The sequence below is a fragment of the Chanos chanos genome, chromosome 7 (assembly GCF_902362185.1).
Source record: "Chanos chanos chromosome 7, fChaCha1.1, whole genome shotgun sequence".
In the NCBI taxonomy this organism is placed as follows: Eukaryota; Metazoa; Chordata; class Actinopteri; order Gonorynchiformes; family Chanidae; genus Chanos; species Chanos chanos.
In genome coordinates, this window is record NC_044501.1 from 46888739 (window position 1) to 46908687 (window position 19949).

The 19949-nt window shown below is 42.7% G+C and overlaps 1 protein-coding gene across 5 annotated transcripts in view; it reads left to right on the forward strand.

The window, feature by feature from the left end:
* nrxn2b (neurexin 2b) overlaps positions 1-19949 on the forward strand; it is a 543549-nt gene that overhangs the window by 262083 nt on the left and 261517 nt on the right. For all 5 annotated transcript variants that reach the window (XM_030779476.1, XM_030779479.1, XM_030779477.1 and 2 more), the window contains 3 exons: positions 2294-2413; positions 3349-3730; positions 5788-5978. In XM_030779476.1, coding sequence (XP_030635336.1) covers positions 2294-2413; positions 3349-3730; positions 5788-5978 — 693 coding nt within the window. The remainder of the gene's footprint in view (positions 1-2293; positions 2414-3348; positions 3731-5787; positions 5979-19949) is intronic.

Genomic DNA, 19949 nt, shown 5'->3' on the forward strand with positions numbered 1-19949 from the left:
CACTGTTAGACAGCCCTTTTGTGTGTGCTAAATGGAACGTGACGTTGTGTGGTTTTGTTCTCGTGGAGGAGAGTGCGTGTGTATGTGCAGCTGGACCCGCTGAAAACATGTCTGATTCGTATGAGATTACTGTCTCTGCAATCTGGTTACGCAGCTCTGAATCACGAACAAAAACAGGCCAAACACACACACACACACATGTATACATGCACACACACACACACACCTTCACGCATACACGCATACATGCTTACATATACAGGAGAACATGTGTTCACACGTGTGCGAGTGTGCACATGCATATTCACACACGCACACAAAGACACGCTCACACAAATATGTAGACACACACCTTTGCAAACATGATTATACACACATACACACAGATCTAGATACAAGCACACATGTGCACACATGCCGACTGAGGTGTGTGTAATACAGCTGGTTTGCTGTCGACCGTGTGCTTTTTCTGGTCTGTCTCTCTGTAGCAAGCGTGAGAAAAGACCTCTCATTACTGCACTGTTTACAAACCTGTTATTTCCTCGGTAATCACCCTCTTCTTTCTTTCTCTCTGGCATGTAGGAATATTTTTACTTTAGAGAGAGAGAGAGAGAGAGAGAGAGAGAGAGAAATCACTTTTCCACCAAAACTATTATTTTTTCCCCCTCTCTCTGTCTTGTGCTCTGGGAATTGCTTTAATGAGCAAAATATTAAAGAATGAAATAAGAGACTTTTCTTTTTTTTAGAGGTTTAGATCATTTATCTTCAAAAGATATTTCATCCAGCCCTCTGTCTTTTTTTTTTTAAGTGAGACTTTTACTGTATCTTTTATGGGTCAAGTACACCCTGTGTTGTATTGTTTTCATGACAGTCTATTCCTCTCAGTATTTGATCAACTTTACATTTTCAGTTACACAGAATTCATTATCCAGAACTTTCTGCTGATTCTCTGTCAAAAAAAAAAAAATCATTAATGAAGGCAAAAGAAGTAACTTATTTATGAAATAAAAAAAAACAAACAAACAATTCAATCAATCAGTCAATCAGTCAATCAATCTATCAGTCATTCATTAGTTCAATCACTCAGTTAGTCAGTCAGTCAGTCAACAAAAATTAACTGAGTAACATGCACCACTGAGTAACATGTACCACTGAGTAACATGCACCACTGAGTAACATGTACCACTGAGTAACATGTACCACTGTGTAACATGTACCACTGAGTAACATGTACCACTGTGTAACATGTACCACTGAGTAACATGTACCACTGTGTAACATGTACCACTGAGTAACATGTACCACTGTGTAACATGTACCCCTGTGTAACATGTACCACTGAGTAACATGTACCACCGAGTAACATGTACCACTGAGTGACATGCACCACTGTGTAACATGTACCACTGAGTAACATGCACCACTGAGTAACATGTACCACTGCGTAACAGGGCTGGTGAGAGGGAGTGGTTAGCATGCTCAGGGTTAGCCCGGTGCTGCGTGTAAGATGGCTGTTTTGAGTGGCTCTGATGTGAGTATGTCCCGTCTCCCGGGCACGTCTGTGAAGCAGATGGCTCTTTTCAGTGCTTATGATGGGAACATGTCCTGTCTCCCAGGCATGGCTGAGGTAATTAGACTCCTACCTTTGAAAGACAGAAATAGCGAATCCTGAATCTGAGCGCGTCTAGTCTGGTCCTTACTGTAAATATGAATTTAATCATAAGCCCCTTTTCCTGCTCCATATGTTGCCACGCCGACCGCAGTCTCCCACGGCGACATAGGCAATGTGACTGACAGCACATGATAGAGAGAGAGAGAGAGAGAGAGAGAGAGGCGAGGGTTGAGAGAAAATAAAGGAGCAAAAAGACAGCATTCACTGTTTCTATTTACAGAGACATACAGAGACATACAAGCTTAGTTATCATTCACCGTGTATGTGTGTGTGTGTGTGTTCAGGTTTTCTCCTCTCTTGTCTGAAGTCTGCTTGTGTGTGTGTGTGGGAGTGTGTGTGGGTGAGTGTGTGGCTGTGTTTAGGTTTTCTCCTCCCTTGGCTGTAGCCTGTGTGTGTGTGTGTGTGAGAGAGAGAGAGAAAGAGAGAGAGAGAGAGAGAGAGAGAGAGAGACAGAATGAGAGAAAGCAAGCCTGTGTGACAGGGTGTGTGATGGTGTGTGTATGAGTGCGCGCGTGTGTGTGTGTGTGTGCGCGTGTGTGTGTGAGAGAGAAAAAGAAAGAGAGAATGAAAGAAAGCAAGCCTGTGTGATGGGGTGTGTGACTGTGTGTTACTCTCCCTCAGGTAAAGGTCCAGAGACTCTGTTCGCTGGGCAGAAACTCAACGACAATGAGTGGCACTCCGTCAGAGTCCTCCGCCGAGGCAAAAACCTGCAGCTCTCTGTGGACAACGTCACTGTGGAAGGTAAAAAACTGATCTAGGATCAGCTCCTCCATCAACCTCACGGCCCTCGTTCACTAAACCCTAACAACCACTGACCCCAGACCTGTGGATCAGATTAAGAACCATAACGTTTGAGTAGCCCAGAGAGAGGAGTTTCAAGGATTTTAAGAATTTGCAAGAAAATCAAACCAGATAAACAACACTTGTTTAATACAGTTAATACAGTTAACATTAATAAAGAAACCTGTATTAACTTTTCATAGGAGTACTTATCTATTTACGTGACTGTATTCTGCACTGGTTGTACACTGAGGGCACATCGATGAAATCCAATCCTCAGCACTAGGATGGTGCTGTCCCACCACTACAGGTTTCTGCAGTACTTCAGGCTTGCTCATGTGTCCATATGAACACAGTTAGTGGTGTTCCTGGATGAACAACTTGTAGGGGTTCGAATCCCCGTCAATCCCGTTGATTAAGCAGGGCACCGGTTAACAGTCAGCGGACCTGGGAAGCATAGTGTTAACCTCTGCATGCGTTACAACTTCCCAAAGAAGAACTCTGCAGTAGGGAATCGGTGATGACTGAAAGGAGAAAATGGCAGGGCGGGGTGGGTGGGTTGTCCCAGCTGGACCACACCTTCCAACTGTGGCCTGCCTCTCTAAGGGAGACACAATGATCCGCGTTTCCTTAGACGTGTATGTTGCCCCCTGGTCCCTCTGCCACTCGATTTCCAAAAGGAACCTGAGAGGACACACGCGTGTCATCACGCAAATCGCACTTTTCCTCCACATGTGTAACATCACTCCCAGTCAGCTCAGGCTGCAGAGACACGAGTGAATACCTTTGACGCCGCTGAAATTAGCCTTGGTCAGGGGGGCAACAGATGGATAGGTATTGGACAGAGAGGTGCGTATGGACAGGTAACGCTCTCTCTCTCTCTCTCTCTCTCTCAGGTCAGATGACGGGCGCCCACACTCGTCTGGAGTTCCATAACATCGAGACGGGAATCATGACCGAGCGACGTTTCATCTCCGTCGTTCCTTCCAACTTCATCGGCCACCTTCAGGGCCTGACGGTCAACAGCGTGCCTTACCTGGACCAGTGCAAGAACGGAGACATTTCCTACTGCGAGCTCAACGCCCGCTTCGGCCTGCGTCACATCATCGCCGACCCTGTGACCTTTCGAAATAAAGGCAGCTACCTGGCGTTAGCCACGTTACAGGCCTACGCCTCCATGCACCTGTTTTTCCAGTTTAAGACCACCACGCCCGACGGACTCCTGCTCTTCAACAGCGGCGACGGGAGTGACTTCATCGTTGTGGAGCTGGTCAAAGGGTGAGTTTGACTGTGGAGAAAAGCTTTGCTCGGAAACAGTCGTTCAGAGTGTAGTAGATCTGGTCCTGATTTACGCCAGAGTGTGAGGGAAAAGGGTGCTTAATGTTAACAAAATTTAAAAAAAACACCTGTTTGTGTGATTGTATGTGATCTGCATGAGCAATGAACGTTCCGCTAGGACCACAACATACATAACATTAAAATACAGAAGAAAAAAGTAAAGTAAAGTAAAAAAAAAATGGCACACTGAATGAACGAATTCATTTTTCTGAGTCGTTTTACAAGGCTGGAATTCCTGTACGATCATAAAACATTGCGCGCTCCTGAAGGATTTATGAAAACCTGAGCAAACATAAGTAAAATACGAAGGGTTTGTTATTGAATTACGTGGTTTTTAGCCACCCCACCCCAAAAAAAAAAAAACAAAAATTGAAGCTGACATGAAATTGAGATGAGAAAGCATTCTAAATGCGTACAGATTCTTTGATTATTTATAAATTTCGTGTCAGATTTAGTGTTTAATAGATGCTCTGTCATTTATTCATAGCTCTTCCTCAGTGTACACGTGTTGTTGCTATGACTGTAGATCGTTGTCGAGACAGACAGCGATCCAAACGCAAAACATTTTTCCCAACTTAGATCTGAATGATAAACTGCGGAATACTGGTGTTAAATCAATGCTCCCAACACAAGGGTCATTTTCTACTGAGAACTTATTGACGTATGTCTGGTTGTTTTTTCTCTTTTTCTCGTCTTTTCTTTTCCTTTTGACCTGAGAAGTGTACCATTTTTTTGCTTTCTTTTGTGTAAGGTGAAAATGTGTTCAGCCGAACGGGGTAAACAGTCTACGGTGGTTTGATAGTGCTGAATGCTTATAAGCCAAACAGATGTGCGTGATCATGCAGTTACAAGAAAACTACTCTCTGCAATAATAGAGGTTTCTCCTTTCTCTTTTCTTCTCTTTATGTAACATCTCTCTTTTTTTTATTGACACATAATAGCATTTCTCTTTATAACAAAAAACCTGTTAGGCTTTATCCGTCGGGGAGTGTGTCTCCTGCTTCTCTGTTTACCTATTCAGTCATTAATATCTCTTTTTTTTAAATAAGTTATTTTCATGTTTCTGTCGGAGGAGTCAAAGGTCAATGTTTTATTTTGTTCAATGTTTTGTCAGGTTTGTTTTTTTTGTCCCCAGACCCACATTGCACGAGGAGTAGAATAAACAAGTCGAAATTGTTGTTTTTGTGCAGAGAGGAAACGGGTTTTGTCTGCGAAGGAGAGATGTGCGTTTGTCAGCCTGAAGGCAAACGAAAGAGGACATTCCATACTCTCGTTCTATTCATTTGTTCTTTTAGGGGTCAGAAGGAACAGAAGGAACGCTGAATTTACGATTCAAACTGAAAAATACACAGGCACTATGCGGGGCACCTCTGTGAGGTCCTTCCAATTCAGTCTCATCTCCTAGCAGGATACCATGACTGATAGTTGGTCTTGTTCTGTCCTCTCTCTCTCTCTCTCTCTCTCTCTCTCTTTTGTGTGTGAAAAAGAGTGAGATGTGAATGGCAGCCATTTTCTCTGCTGTTTTGAATGAGGTGCTCTGGAGTTGGACACACACTCCAACCTCCTTCTTTTTTTTTCTTTTTTATTTTTGCTTCTTCTCTGGTCCTCCTCTGCTCTCAGCCTTCATGTTGGAAGAGCAGAATATGTTCTGTATAAACAGCACATCTGAAAAACATCTTTCGAATGACCTCCTTGTGTGTATCTGTACAGCACGATGATAAATAAACCAAGATGACCTTAACGATGATTTTGTATTAACTTCTTCTTCATAAGATATATCTCACATGGCTTCTTAAGAAGCATAGTTTGATTTGATCATGAACTATTTGAATATATTAAATTAAATTGGCTTTAAACTCTTTGTGCAAAATTCTGGATGTCCGCTGCGCATTAGCCTCTGCCTCTGGAGATAAATGTTTGGCGGACAACGTCTTGTTTGTTTGTTTGTTTGTTTGTTTGTTTTTGGATGACGGATGGATGTCTCTCTCTCCTCTCAGGTACGTCCATTACGTCTTTGACTTGGGGAACGGGCCGTCGCTCATGAAGGGGAACTCGGAGAAACCCCTCAATGACAACCAGTGGCACAACGTGGTGGTTTCCCGGGACACCAACAACATCCACACGCTCAAGATCGACTCGCGCACTGTCACTCAGCACTCCAATGGAGCCCGTAACCTGGATCTCAAAGGTAGGGGCTCCCTTAACAACGCAACACTCCAATTCCTATCATACAACAGCCACCAAATATTGACACTGTGGAAAAATGGTGATATTCGTTATTTGTGGGAGTTTGTCGATATTTGACGCTGTTGCAATTCTGTGCTCTGTCCACTTGGTGCTGCTGTTTCGTTCCTTTCTCAGTTCTTATTTTCACTTTCAGCGTGATGACTTGAATGCCGTTTCAGAAATGTCACAGACAAAGTGCAGCGAACAAAGTTATGAATCGCAGTAGTTCAGCCATCGCAATGGAAACGTTTAACTTTTCACACCACCATTTTAGGGACATAAGTAAACAGTCTTGAAGTAAACACGACCGAAGCGTCAGTACTTCAGATCAGGTAACTGTAGATCACTGTAGATCAGGCTGCAACACGATGACAGTCAAAGGTTGTACCATTCTTTCAGCTCATGCCGTTTATCTGGATGCCCGTTTCTCTGCGTCTCTGAAGGTCTTTCATCTTAACAAGGCTTTTAAAGAAAAGTCTACATTCATACACTTCAGTAAGACAGTCTGTAATTTTAGCTGGGAGGGGACGGATACAGCCATGACGAATGAATCATTTGGATCTGGGTTTTATCTAAACGAACGTACAGTCTCACTCTTTCCTCATACACTGACCCGAGACCCTCCTGCGTTTAATCCACCTCTGACCCCCTCCTCCCATTCTGTCATTTTCCCCATGATGACTCACCATGATATAGAACTGTTTTAGACCAGTAATCTGACTGTTTTAGACCAGTAAACTGACTGTTTTAGACCAGTAAACTGACTGTTTTAGACCAGTAATCTGACTGTTTTAGACCAGTAATCTGACTGTTTTAGACCAGTAATCTGACTGTTTTAGACCAGTAAACTGACTGTTTTAGACCAGTAATCTGACTGTTTTAGACCAGTAATCTGACTGTTTTAGACCAGTAAACTGACTGTTTTAGACCAGTAATCTGACTGTTTTAGACCAGTAATCTGACTGTTTTAGACCAGTAATCTGACTGTTTTAGACCAGTAAACTGACTGTTTTAGACCAGTAATCTGACTGTTTTAGACCAGTAAACTGACTGTTTTAGACCAGTAATCTGACTGTTTTAGACCAGTAATCTGACTGTTTTAGACCAGTAAACTGACTGTTTTAGACCAGTAAGCTGACTGTTTTAGACCAGTAATCTGACTCTTACATTAAAAAAGAAAAGAAAAAGAGAAGCAGGTAGGCTCAGTGAGTTCCATGGAGCAGTACGTTTAAATTACGCAGTTATGTTTATTTCCTGGATCATGACTCATTTTTGAGTGGATTTACAGAAATTTACCAAAGTTAAATCCATTAATGTAATCATACAACTCCCTGAACCTGTTCCACTTCACTGAGGTGCACGAAAGAAGTCTAAAAAAAAAAAAAATCCTGTCTTTTCTGAAATATTAAAGGAATTCAAATCGAATACCAAGTGAATTAGACGACTGAGCTCAGAATTGGAACAGTGTGACAGTAAACTGAAACTGAGATGTCATCACTCACACACACACATGCACACACACATGCGCACACACACACACATACACACTACTTATGCAATTGACCAGAGCACGCAAAGGAAAATCCTCTTGTCCAAATGTCAGAATGGGCAAAGAGAACAGTGAGATTTACAGGCCAGATCAAAGAAGTCTAGATTTTAACAGACATGTCTATAGATAGACTGTGTGTGTGGGTGTATGTGTTTGTGTGTGTGAAAGAGAGAGAGAGGGGAAGGGGGAGAACGAGAGAGAGAGAGAGAGAGAGAGAGAAAGGGGAAGGACATGAAGAGAAAGGAATTTTCATTTATTTGTTCATTTTTATTCTGTTTGCTCAGCTTTGAAATGTATGCCCACTCAGGAGATTGTGTGTGTGTGTGTGTGTATGAGAGTGAGAGAGAGAAAGAGAGAGGGAGAGATGCCTGATTCCTGTGCCAAGTCAAAATCCGAGCGCCAAACAAGAGTGGACAGGAAGTGAATTGAAATCCAGGGCAGAAAGCGTGGTGGTGGTGGAGCTTGTGCCAACACATCCTCCTCACCTTGAACGATGAGCTTTTTACCTCAAATGCATCAAGCTCATACAAAGACTCCCAGCATTTTCTGTCAAACAATCAACACCCTGCGCCAGCCCACCACGACTGTGAAACAAAACCACGCATCTTTGTGAGAGAAGTACAAAAAAGCTCACCGGAAAAAAAACAAGAATGGAGAAAAAAAGTACAACTAGGGCTGAGCCGTATGGCCTAAAATTTATATCTCGGTATAAGTTGAAGCACGGGTGGTAACGGTATATATCACGGTATATCTGTTTTTCTTAAAATTTCAATATAAATGCGTCTGAAGGGGTAAAGCACTGGTATGGCAACTGCATGGCAGTTATTACTGTCCTCTTAACTGTATTACTAGGACATATTTCACATAGTACAGAGGTATTTTAAAAACACAGTACACAGTGATGGCATCTGTTATGTCTGTCCACTGCTGACTTTGGAAAATGCCTCGAATAGTCCATAGATCAATCGACAGAAAAATAGTCGTTAGTCGCAAGCAATTACACAGTGATATTGAATAAATACATATGTTTTAATATATTGAAGCGTTTTAGGAATCAAAAGGATAACTTCATTAAAATAAAACATTCGTGCGTCGGTTTAAAATATCGATGTCGGCGCATTTTCAGCACAGACGTCATCGATGACGTCCACTAATCACAGCAGCCCTACTGTCTAGGCTTCCACAAAGCAAAACACCTCACGAATTTCGCCCTACCGCTTTTCGCTGTGGGGGCGTGGTCGCAAAGACAGCAAGCAAGTTGTTTGGCTATCCTGTTAGTGGCAGTTAAGTTTGAGTGCTTAAATGAAGGTGTACAGTGGTCTACTTGGCCCGCCCAGAGAGTTTTTTCTATTGCTCTGGCCCCGACTATGTTCACGTAACATGTAAACAACAACCTGTGTTGATGTAGACAAAAATGACTGCCCAAACATCTTTTAATCATATACATGTTTTCATGTGGCATGTAGCCTTTTGCCTCCGCCATCTTGTTTTTGTTACTTCCACCTCTCTAGAGAATATCACGTACCAAATACATCACACGCTGAACTGATTGGTTCTCACGTGGCTCTCATTTGCATAAAGTCGGGGATTCGCCATCTCAGTTTCGCTTGCTCCGCCAGATTCGCTCCGATTTCGCCCAATCAGAATGAACTTCGCCTCCATACAGCCTGAATGAGAGCAAAGCGAGATTTTCTGCAATGGAAGCGTACCGAGGGCTCTACCGGTCCACACGGTGTAGTCAAAATCCATACCATAGGACAAACTCATACCGGTGTACTCTCTATACCGTTTATACCGTCCACCCCAAAGTACATCCATCTCTCGCTTTCTCTTACTCCACTCAAGATCACTTTTATACTGATGATGATGATGCAGAGAGACTGAAGATCAGTTTTATACTGATGATGATGATGATGATGATGATGCAGAGAGACTAAAGATCAGTTTTATAATGATGATGATGATGCAGAGAGACTAAAGATCAGTTTTATACTGATGATGATGATGATGATGATGCAGAGAGACTAAAGACCAGTTTTATACTGATGATGATGATGATACAGAGAGACTAAAGATCAGTTTTATACTGATGATGATGATGATGATGCAGAGAGACTAAAGATCAGTTTTATACTGATGATGATGATGATGATGATGCACAGAGACTAAAGATCAGTTTTATACTGATGATGATGATGATGATGATGATGATGATGCAGAGAGACTAAAGATCAGTTTTATACTGATGATGATGAAGATGATGATGATGATGATGCAGAGAGACTAAATATCAGTTTTATACTGATGATGATGATGATGATGATGATGCAGAGAGACTAAAGATCAGTTTTATAATGATGATGATGATGATGATGATGATGATGATGATGCAGAGAGACTAAAGATCAGTTTTATACTCATGATGATGATGATGATGATGATGCAGAGTGACTAAAGATCAGTTTTATACTCATGATGATGATGATGATGATGCAGAGAGACTAAAGATCAGTTTTATACTCATGATGATGATGATGATGATGATGATGCAGAGAGACTAAAGATCAGTTTTATACTGATGATGATGATGATGATGATGCAGAGAGACTAAAGATCAGTTTTATACTCATGATGATGATGATGATGCAGAGTGGGGGAAAAGGCTAAACTGGGATCCTTTCAGGGCAAATCTCTGTTAACATTCTAAAGCAAGTTTAGGAATCCTGTGAACACGTCAGCCTTTCCTTATGCGTCTCACGCAGGGCCTCAATAGGTAAGTGTTTTAGTCTTTGGATTGGATAAAAAGAGGGTTTTTTTTTTAGTCTTGTTTTCTGAATTCTTATCTCCCTCACAGGGCCCTGACACGCATGCCCACCCAGGGATCTCTCTTCTTCCTCACTCTTCCTCTGAGTCTATATAAAGACTTAGAGATGCCAGACTGACCCTCTCTCCCTCTCTCTATTTCTCTATTTTGTGGGGGATCTGCATCAGGCAGGAAGCAGAAAACGCCCTCCCGCTGGGACAGGGAAAGTGCAAAGTCAAAGGGATCAAACAAAAAAAGAGTCTTGGGTTTTTAGGGACATTATTTATTGATGGGGCTGTGACGGCTTTTTTTTTTTTACTGAGAAGAACTTGGTGCAATTAAAGAGAATTTGTTAAGCACAAGAGGACTTTGGAAATAGGTCTCTGGCTGCCAGGCAAGTTAAGTTAGGCTCCAGTGAAGAGCTGAAGATGTTTATGTAACTCCAATATGAGAACGGAGAATCATTGTTTTAAAGAGCTTAAGAGATTTAAGATGAAGAAACAAAAGTGAAGATGCCAGCTTGTGACTAGAGCTGCCCCCCCCCCCCCCCCCCCCCCCAAGAAAAAAAGTTTCACACAAACCTAAACAGGAAATTTGGAACTTTTTGCCCCTCCGTGTCAAACCAAATCTAAAATTCTTGCTGTCATGAATCAGTTGATGAGGAAATGTCTGCCTGTGCCTGCAGACCACGGCACAGCTCTGCTTTGTATTTCTCTTTATCTGACGACGAAATCAGCCAAAGTCACATTTTTATCCAAGTTTTTCTTCCCCATTCAGATGTCTCCCCTGCCAGTGCTCTGTTCTTCTCTCTCTCTCTCCCTCTGTCCTTACATATCCTCTTTTCTCTCATTTGGGCATTAGGCTGCTCTTGTTTTGGGCCCAGCGCCCGTGTGCTGACCAGACGAAGAGTGATGACTGACCATTTAGGCATTTTACTTTACTGCTCAGTAAGGTTTTAATTTGATCAGTGACTGTTCTGTAAATTAAAGGGATGGCTCTCTGTTGTTAGTGAGGCAGAGAGAGAGAGAGAGAGAGAGAGAGAGAGAGGGAGCTGACATGGGGGCCAGCCCGAGGAGAGAAGAGAGACGGATCACTCCGGATAGACGCAGAACAGACAGAAACATCACACCCTCATATCCGTATCTGACAGTGTTACGGATAAATCTTTTATCTCGTCTCTCTTTCCTCCTTCGGGAGAGTGCCACCTCCTGTGTGACTGAGGAGGATTTGATGCGTCATCTTCCTAAACATAACATGCCATCGTCGACAGGCCACGCAGCTGAGATGCCGTTAGCATCTTCGCTAAACGGATTTTCATCTCTTCCACAGAAAATGGCTGTTTGAGCAGGGATTTCTTTTATTAACCTGCTGCTGTTACTCTGAAACATCGCAGCCAGAGAGTACATTCAGCGCAGATCCATGTACAAGACGCATATTATTTCGTTTTTACTTTGATTAGCATAAGCGCTAATTGTACTTGATCCACGTAACATACGTATCTGGCATAAGGCGTGTAGTGTATTTTCACACGCCGATGTCTGTGATTTCACACGCACTGATGTTACGAAGCGATGTCTGTGATTTCACACGCACTGATGTTACGAAGCGATGTCTGTGAGTTCACACGCACTGATGTTACGAAGCGATGTCTGTTATTTCACACGCACTGATGTTACGAAGCGATGTCTGTGACTTCACACGCACTGATGTTACGAAGCGATGTCCGTGATTTCTGCTATTTGTTTGTTTCATTCAGTGTTCAAGGCTGTCTTCCGGGCAAGGCCTGGCACAGATGAAGGGGAGTGTTGCACCTTCACTGTAGGGGGAGTGTGGTGCCTATGAAGTGTGTGCACGCGCGCGTGTGCGTGTGTGCATGTGTGTGTGTGTATGTGTGTCTGTGTTATATGGAATCCTCCTGTCTAATCAAGTATTCAGAGCTGGCTATGAAATTCTTTCTTTATTCCTTCTCTAGGGAACAATTCCTCCCACACACACACACACTTTCTCTTTCTATACCTGTCACCACACCCCCAGCCTCTGCTCCCCCACCCCCCCTTCTGGGTCAGAGTCTCGAAATACCGTAACCAGAATCGAGCCCAAAGGAGGCGGAGCTGCAAAAGGATGTTCTATGGCAGCAGTCACAGCACTGTCGTTTATGATGCGTCTCTCGCTGCATTCGAGATGGCAAAAAATCCCTTAAAAGTCAACCTGGCTGTAATCACACAGAGAAAATATCTCTCAGCACAGAGGGGGCTGCTGCTGGAAAAACCTTGCCCAGTGCAAAAGAAGCATCTTAAAGTAAAAGGATGGAAAAGATGATGCCCTGCACTTTTGTTGTGCAGTCTGGGTTGAATCACGCAACACCATGCATTAGGAAAGACTGGTGTGTGTGTTTAAGGATGACTAATTGTCTTAAGCTTCCTCAGTTTATAAACACCCCATGTGATAAATATTACATTAAAACAAAAATGTAGCATTTGTGTTTTAGAACTGAGCGCTTTGATGCTGATACACCGAGCTGTGGAGAGCTACAGATGCTTTGGTTGACTGAAATCGGGGTTTGAGAGGGCCGACCATAATCCTGCAGCTTAGACCCTCGCTTATCGCTTTCATTCCTCTTTTGGTCTCGTTAAACCACTGTGGCTATCGCTAATTAGCTTTAAATCAAATCAAAGAGTAGAAAATGTTTTCGCCTTGTAAACATTTCCCTCGCGTCCGGTTCTCTGTAGCTTGACTTTGTAGACAGGCAGGGTTGCCTGACATTTTTACCTCTTCAGTTCCTCACCAAAAGATCATCCAAGGCTATTAGGACGTGTCCCACTTTTCAAATCTTTTTTGTTTTTTTTTACTAATTTATCCTCTAAATGAATTCAAATCAGGATTACTAAACCAAATTGGCTTTTTTGTTTTGGGGGGGTAATATATCTCGAAGCGGAGCAGTGGGGAGGGTTTTAGTCCTTTATCTCAGAGGCAGTACTTCTCCTCTGTCTTTGTGTGGTGTTCTGCTGTCATACAGCTCCTGTGATCAGGATTGCGTTTTTGATTGATTAACGTGAAGGCTTTGGTCCAAAGCCAGTGGCCTGCTGTTTTTACACGGCTGCTGAGGTAAATAAACAACAACAAAAAAAACCCCCAGAAAAACATGTTCCCCTCTGACGTAAACAGACTCCAGTCATTTTTTTTTAAAAGACAACGTCAAGGAGAAAAGAATTCAATTATGTTGTTTCCTAAGTGATAAATGGACATTTTTTTCTTCCTCTTCAAAAAAAAAAAAAGCTTGCTTAGTCCTCTTATTTCGTCATTTATTCATTCTCAATTTTATGATCGTATTAACCATTTATTAACCAGTAATAAATCTTTAATAATTGATTGTATTCATTTTACGATCCATGAAACATATTAAGGCTTAAATAACTCTTATGTTAGGGACTGTTTGAGTTTTATACAGTATAGAAAAGTCAAATTCTCTCCCATACTTCTACAGAGACTCCACAAGCGCCCCCCCCCCCCCCCCCCCCCCCCCCCAAAAAAAAGAACTACTGGACACATTTTCTGATAATTATGATAATATATAACCAAGAAAAAAGCGAGGAAAAAAAAGCCATGAATTCCTAACTAATGAAATGATAATGTTATGCAGGATAGGAAGAGGAGTAAACAGGACAAGTCAGTTTGGGTGAGGGGACACAGGAGACCAGCTCCAGTTCACCTCACATTTACTCCTCTGCCTCCACAATTAAGTCTTCACTCCACGAGTCACGCTGTCGTACCGCCGAAAAAAAAACAACAACAAGAAGACCAAAACAAAAGTGAGCATCTGTTCTTTGTCTCAGGGAGAACAAGTGGAACCACATTAGTACTGTGAGTTGAAAGAGAAAGGCTGAAATAGCACAATGAGTACAGTGGAATTCTCTCCTGTCAATCAAACACTATGATTAACACAGCACATCAGAGAGGTGGACAAACGCTAATGCTAACTAACAGAAGCACCCCCCCCCCCCCCCCCGTTCTTTTCTTGTATTTTGCCAGGACTATTCATCTGACACGTGCTAAAAAATGCATCGTGGTTACTAGTCGTAGGGTGTGCAAGGGTTGCTAGTTTAGGGGCTGTACTGGATAGAATACAGGATGGAGAGTAGTAAAGACAAGATGAATGTCCTAAAAATCATCGCTGCGTTGCTGCCAGGTTAGCAGTGCTGAAGTCGGAAACAATGTCCTAACTGTGGAATAACTCAAAAGTGAGAATTGAAATCTAGTCACGTTTGCCCTGTTGGGCTGAGGTTCAAACTGGGGTTTGGCTGAGTAGTTGTCCAAAGCCAGCATGACTGTTTGGCATTTTTCTATCTCAACAGACTTAGAACCTGAGAAAAAAGGAAAAAAGTTTACTATGGGTGAAATTGAGATTATCACCTCTCTTTATGGAATGTACCTCTACACGAATCCACAGTTTACCCTGAATCCACAGCTTACCCTGAACCTGCTGTTAATCCGGTAGCAACGAGCCTGAATACTGGGCCGGTTCCTTTCCCCCCTGCGGACCTGGACAAGGCGACACATTTTGTGATGCTTCACTGACATGTTTCTCTCTGTGAAAGCTATTTTTTTCTCTCTCTCTCTCCTGCCTAACTGCATTCCTGCAGATAAGGTGGATTCTCTCCTTCTGAGGGACATGAAAGCCGTTCTCAAGTTGTCGTAAAAGTAAAGCAGTCCCCTGAGGAAAAAAAATGGACATTCTTTAAATGCCAGGAAAGTCTGTCTGAGAGAAAAGAAAAGAGGAGCTCTTGCAGTCTGCTGTGGGGTTTTTAAGGCTATGCTCCGTTACTCCTCTTGCTGATTCAACCTTGACTTTCTTGGCAAAAAAAACAAAAAAAAACGAGTCAAACCGATCACCCGCCAACTTCGCGGGAGCATAGGAAAAAAAAAGAAAAAAAGAAAAAAAAAGAGAGACAAATTTCATGCCAGCCCACTGGTCTGAGAGGCAGTTAACTCTTAAAGCTGCTTTGAAAAGCCAGGAGTACATCAGCGCTGGTTCACCAATCAGTTTCAGACAGCGGTATCTCATAAGTGATGCTTAACATGTTCCCAGGTCAGTGAAAAGGTGGAAGGAGCACAATTAAAGGCAGTAAATCGTTCTCCTTATGCTGATCTGGGATCAGGCCATTGCCAGTCAGAGAGAGTCTCTCACCGTGAGGTTTCTTTGAACACCTAAACTAAAAAAAACAAACAAAAAAAAAACCAGACATTCAAAAGCCAACATGTGTGAATGGTAACTTCATTAATGGCTTACTATCTAACTAATTAAGCTCATCAAAATGAGTTTAAAAACTAAATGATTACAAAATATAACACATAATGTAATAACTCTTTACAAAATAAATAAATAAATCTGGAAATAGCTACATGCTCTAACAAGACTGTACAGTCTGTGACATGTATATGTCTAGCTCTCTGCTGTCTGTGGGTGTAATGTCGGGATATGTGTTATCGAATAAAACGGTGTGACCATTTCATCAGCCCGCACCAGGATCCAATGAATGATCCAATGTGTCATTTCCCTCTCAAAATAAGGTCATGTAAATGACAGTCACGGTATGAAAATTCAGATTTCTCTGCCTGCCCAAAATAAAAAGGACCCTAGTCCAGACGCACAGTGTTGAATTTGATAGAAATTATAAAAAATTATGCTTACATGTTTTTCAGACTTCGCCTACTACCTCTCCTCTCCCTCCCAAAATGGTGGTGAATTTAACCTGATAGCTTACTTTTGAAGTACTGTCTGAAAGAACCTAGAGTCTGACTTCCCTCCAAAAAAAAAGAAAAAAAACCTCTACTATGAATCCCCAAAAGTTGTTTTTTTTTTAAAGAAAAAGAGAGAAAGGAAGACAGAAAGAAAGAAAGAAAGAAAGAAAGAAGGAAAGAAAGAAAGAAAGAAAGAAAGAAAGGAGAAGAAAAAAAAACCCAAAGCAGTATCCTCCAGCTGTAGACCTCACACAGCATCCATCAGAGTAAACAAAAATATGAATTCATATTCCAGCCTCACACAGAACCTAAAAACAAAAACAAAGCCGGGGGGTTGAGCAGCTTTCCGACTCTGCCCGCGCCCCGTCCGTCACGGGGGCGGTAAACTCGGAGGGGAAGGGTGCGGCGTGATTGGATGGCACTGCGGAGCGGACACGTTCGCGGTGATGACGTAGGGGTCTGTCGATGGCTCCTAAACAGCTGTGGGGGTTTTCGGGGCACGCGTTCATCGGCGGTAAATTGGCCGGCCATTGATCGCCACGCTTCTGCTGAACGCCTATCGACCAGCCTCTCTGAGAGCAGGGATCCTGTCAGAGGGTGTGTCTGTCTGTGTATGTGGGTTTTGTGAGCGTGCATGTGTATCTGTGTGTGTGTGTGTGTGTGTGTGTGTGTGTGTGTATGTGTGCGTGTGCGTGCGTGCGTGTGTTCATTATCTCCTGCTTCTGCAGAAATGGAAGAGTGGGGGTTTTGATTGTTTAGCTTACCACTATGTCTGTTGTGTGTGTGTGTGTGTGTGCGTGTGCGTGTGCGTATGTGCGTGTGTGTTTGTGCACTTGCTTGTGTGCTAGCGTGCATGTGTGTGTGTTAGCGTGTGTGTGTGTGTGTGTGTGTACCGTATGTCTGTGGCACTTTGTGGACCTATATATATATATATATATATATATATATATATATATATATATATATATATATATATATAAAAGCACCAGACAAAAGGCAGACTTATGGGAACACTTTCCTGTCCCCAGGTGGGAAAAATCAAATGGCTCTGGTGAGGACCTGGTGATGGTGAGGGTCATGAATCTTTAATTACAGTAAAATGGAAGTCAGTGTTGGAAAGTCCCCACTGAGATATAAAGACAAGAGTGATGGTGTGTTTCCTGTTTGTGAGAACAAAGCAGATCTGTGTAAATATGAAAAGTTCATGTCCAAGACTAGTTTTGTAAGACTCATAAATACCTGTAATTTCTTCTCCATTGACACAAACTGAATCAAGATCTAACTTAGTCATCAGATCTTGACAATAACACACTCTCTGAATGTCCCTGTAATCCTGCGTGTATTCCTCTGTGTGTATGTGTATGAGTGTGTGGGTAAAATCTAATCTGATTAGTCCTACAGCTGGAGTTTGCAGCTGGTATTGGTGTGCATTGTGAGTGCAGAACTCAGACTGAGTGGAGAGTTTTGATGAGGATTGAATGGAACAGTGGCTTGTGTGCATTTTGCATGGGGAGTAATAAACATGTTAAATATACTGACTGGTAAGATTGTGTCATCTTCCATTAGCTTGTCAGGCAAACTGCTGCTTGCTCAGTTCTGAGCTAAATATGGAGTGATAACTTCATGCATTTACCATCATATGGAACTGCACTGAGACTAAAGACTGCAATACAGACAGTAATACTCCAATAGCATTGACACAGTGAAACAGCTCTGAAAAATATGATATTTGCATAAATGTATTTAGCATTATAGTACTGAATATAAAGTACACCGCATCCCCTCTCTCTCCCTCTCTCTCCCTCTCTTTCTGCCCCCCCCCCCGTCTCTCCCTCTCTCTCTCTCTCTCCCCCCCTCCTCTCTCTCTCTCCCCCCCTCCCTTCTCTCTGAAGTGTTTTGAGTGCTCCATTAGAGGAAAGAGAGGGAAATGCTTTCTCCATTTTCATGCTGGTTCACAACAATTACATTGAGGATTATTCATAGTTTTAGCCACATTCCCTCCTCCTGCACCCCCCCCCCCACGCCCACTCCCCAAAACCCCACCACCCCACCCCAGCCGACGAGACACGTGGGTACAGAGACGCATCCATTTGTATTTGAAAGAAAACGAAAAGGTAGTCAACAGTGAGCAATGCTAGTGTCTCTTTTTTGGTTAGATGAACAGACAAATGGATAGGAAGAAGAAATCTGAAGAAAATAGTGACCGCCCAAAGAGACCCTTCATCAGAGACTCCAGGTTTTGATAAATAAATGCTTTAAAAAAAAAAAATCGACACTGTCCATCTGAAAAGTTGTCCAGAGAAAAAAGCCATTCTCTCATCCCAAAAGACTCTTTAAAGAGACAGGACATTTTAAAGACCCTCAAATCTCAAACTCTATTTCTCGATGGCTTTTTTGTTGTTGTTGTTTTCGTTTTTTTCTCGGCATCTCTCCCCCAAGTCTTCGATTTCTGCTGGGGTAGAAAAAAACAAAGTGAATCGGAGGAAAACAAACAAACAAAAATGAAAAAACTTCTGCTGGGTTTGAGAGCAGAGTGTCTGATGGACATCAGCGTTGACTCTCTGTCACCAACTTTCATTTAATGCTTTACTCAGTCAAACAGAAATCCTTCTCTATAAAGAGAGAGAGAGAGAGAGAGAGAGAGAGAGAAGGGGGAGAGAGAGAGAGAGAGAGAGAGAGAGAGAAGGGGGAGAGAGAGAGAGAAGGGGGGAGAGAGAGAGAGAGAAGGGGAGAGAGAGAGAGAGGGGAGAGAGAGAGAGAGAAGGGGAGAGAGAGAGAGAGAGAGAGAGAGAGAGAGGGGAGAGAGAGAGAGAGAAGGGGGGAGAGAGAGAGAGAGACTGAAAATCATGATTCAGGTTAGACACTTTTTTCACGTTAGACACACAGATGCTGTAAGTTGAGTCGTTTTGGGAGCTGATTTAAAGGCAGAGGCAGCAGAAGGGCCAGAATGTCCTCCCTTGTCCCCTGTCACTCATAAATCCCCAGCGCGGGGTTGGCTGAGCCTGCTGCCTTTGACAGGCTGGGCCAATAAAAGAGTCTCGTGAGAATGCTGGTTGCTGATGTGTGGGGTTTGGAGCTAAGATTTTAAAACCTCAGGTTTTCTCACTCCATCTTCACAGGAGTGACTCCTCCCAGACTAACAGGATGGAAATTCAGACAGTGTCATGCCCATCTATAAACACAGAGAGAAAGTGTGTGTGTGTGTGTGTGCGTATGTGTGTCTGTGTGTGTGTTTGTGTTAGGGATGGTAAGATTCACTGATTCGCATTGGTGCACCGGCATAAAAGTTCAGGATGCGATTGACCAAATGAAAAAGATATGCACCGGATACAATTTGGGATGAACTCGGAATGCATCGTCTCTAACGTCTCCGCATCGTTAAAATCCGATTTATTTATGGATAATTATTAGTACAGGCCCTGCGCCTTCATTATTTAGAGATGAGACCAATCATTTGTGACCAGTCATTTTATATTTAGATTGATTCCTCCTCTCTAAACTGTTTATCAAGCGCTCTCTCTCATTTCCACTGCTGTCAGTGGTCAATTTTCATTAAGTCTCTTGGCGAAGTCTTGTGCGAGTCGGAGGCGTGTCCGGGCGAGTCACAGATTACCATGGAGGAGGAAAAGCTACATGTTCCACGGAATTGCTACAACTCAAATGTTTGGCGACACTTGTTTTGCATCACATCGTGTCGTATCACGTTGAATCGCATTGTTTTGAATCAAATCATGTCAAATCACACTACATTGCAATAGGGGTGAGTCACATCACATTGCTTTAGTAGCTTCGTGTGTATCTTTAATGTATCGGATTGCGTTGGCAAAGTATCGAGATGTGTA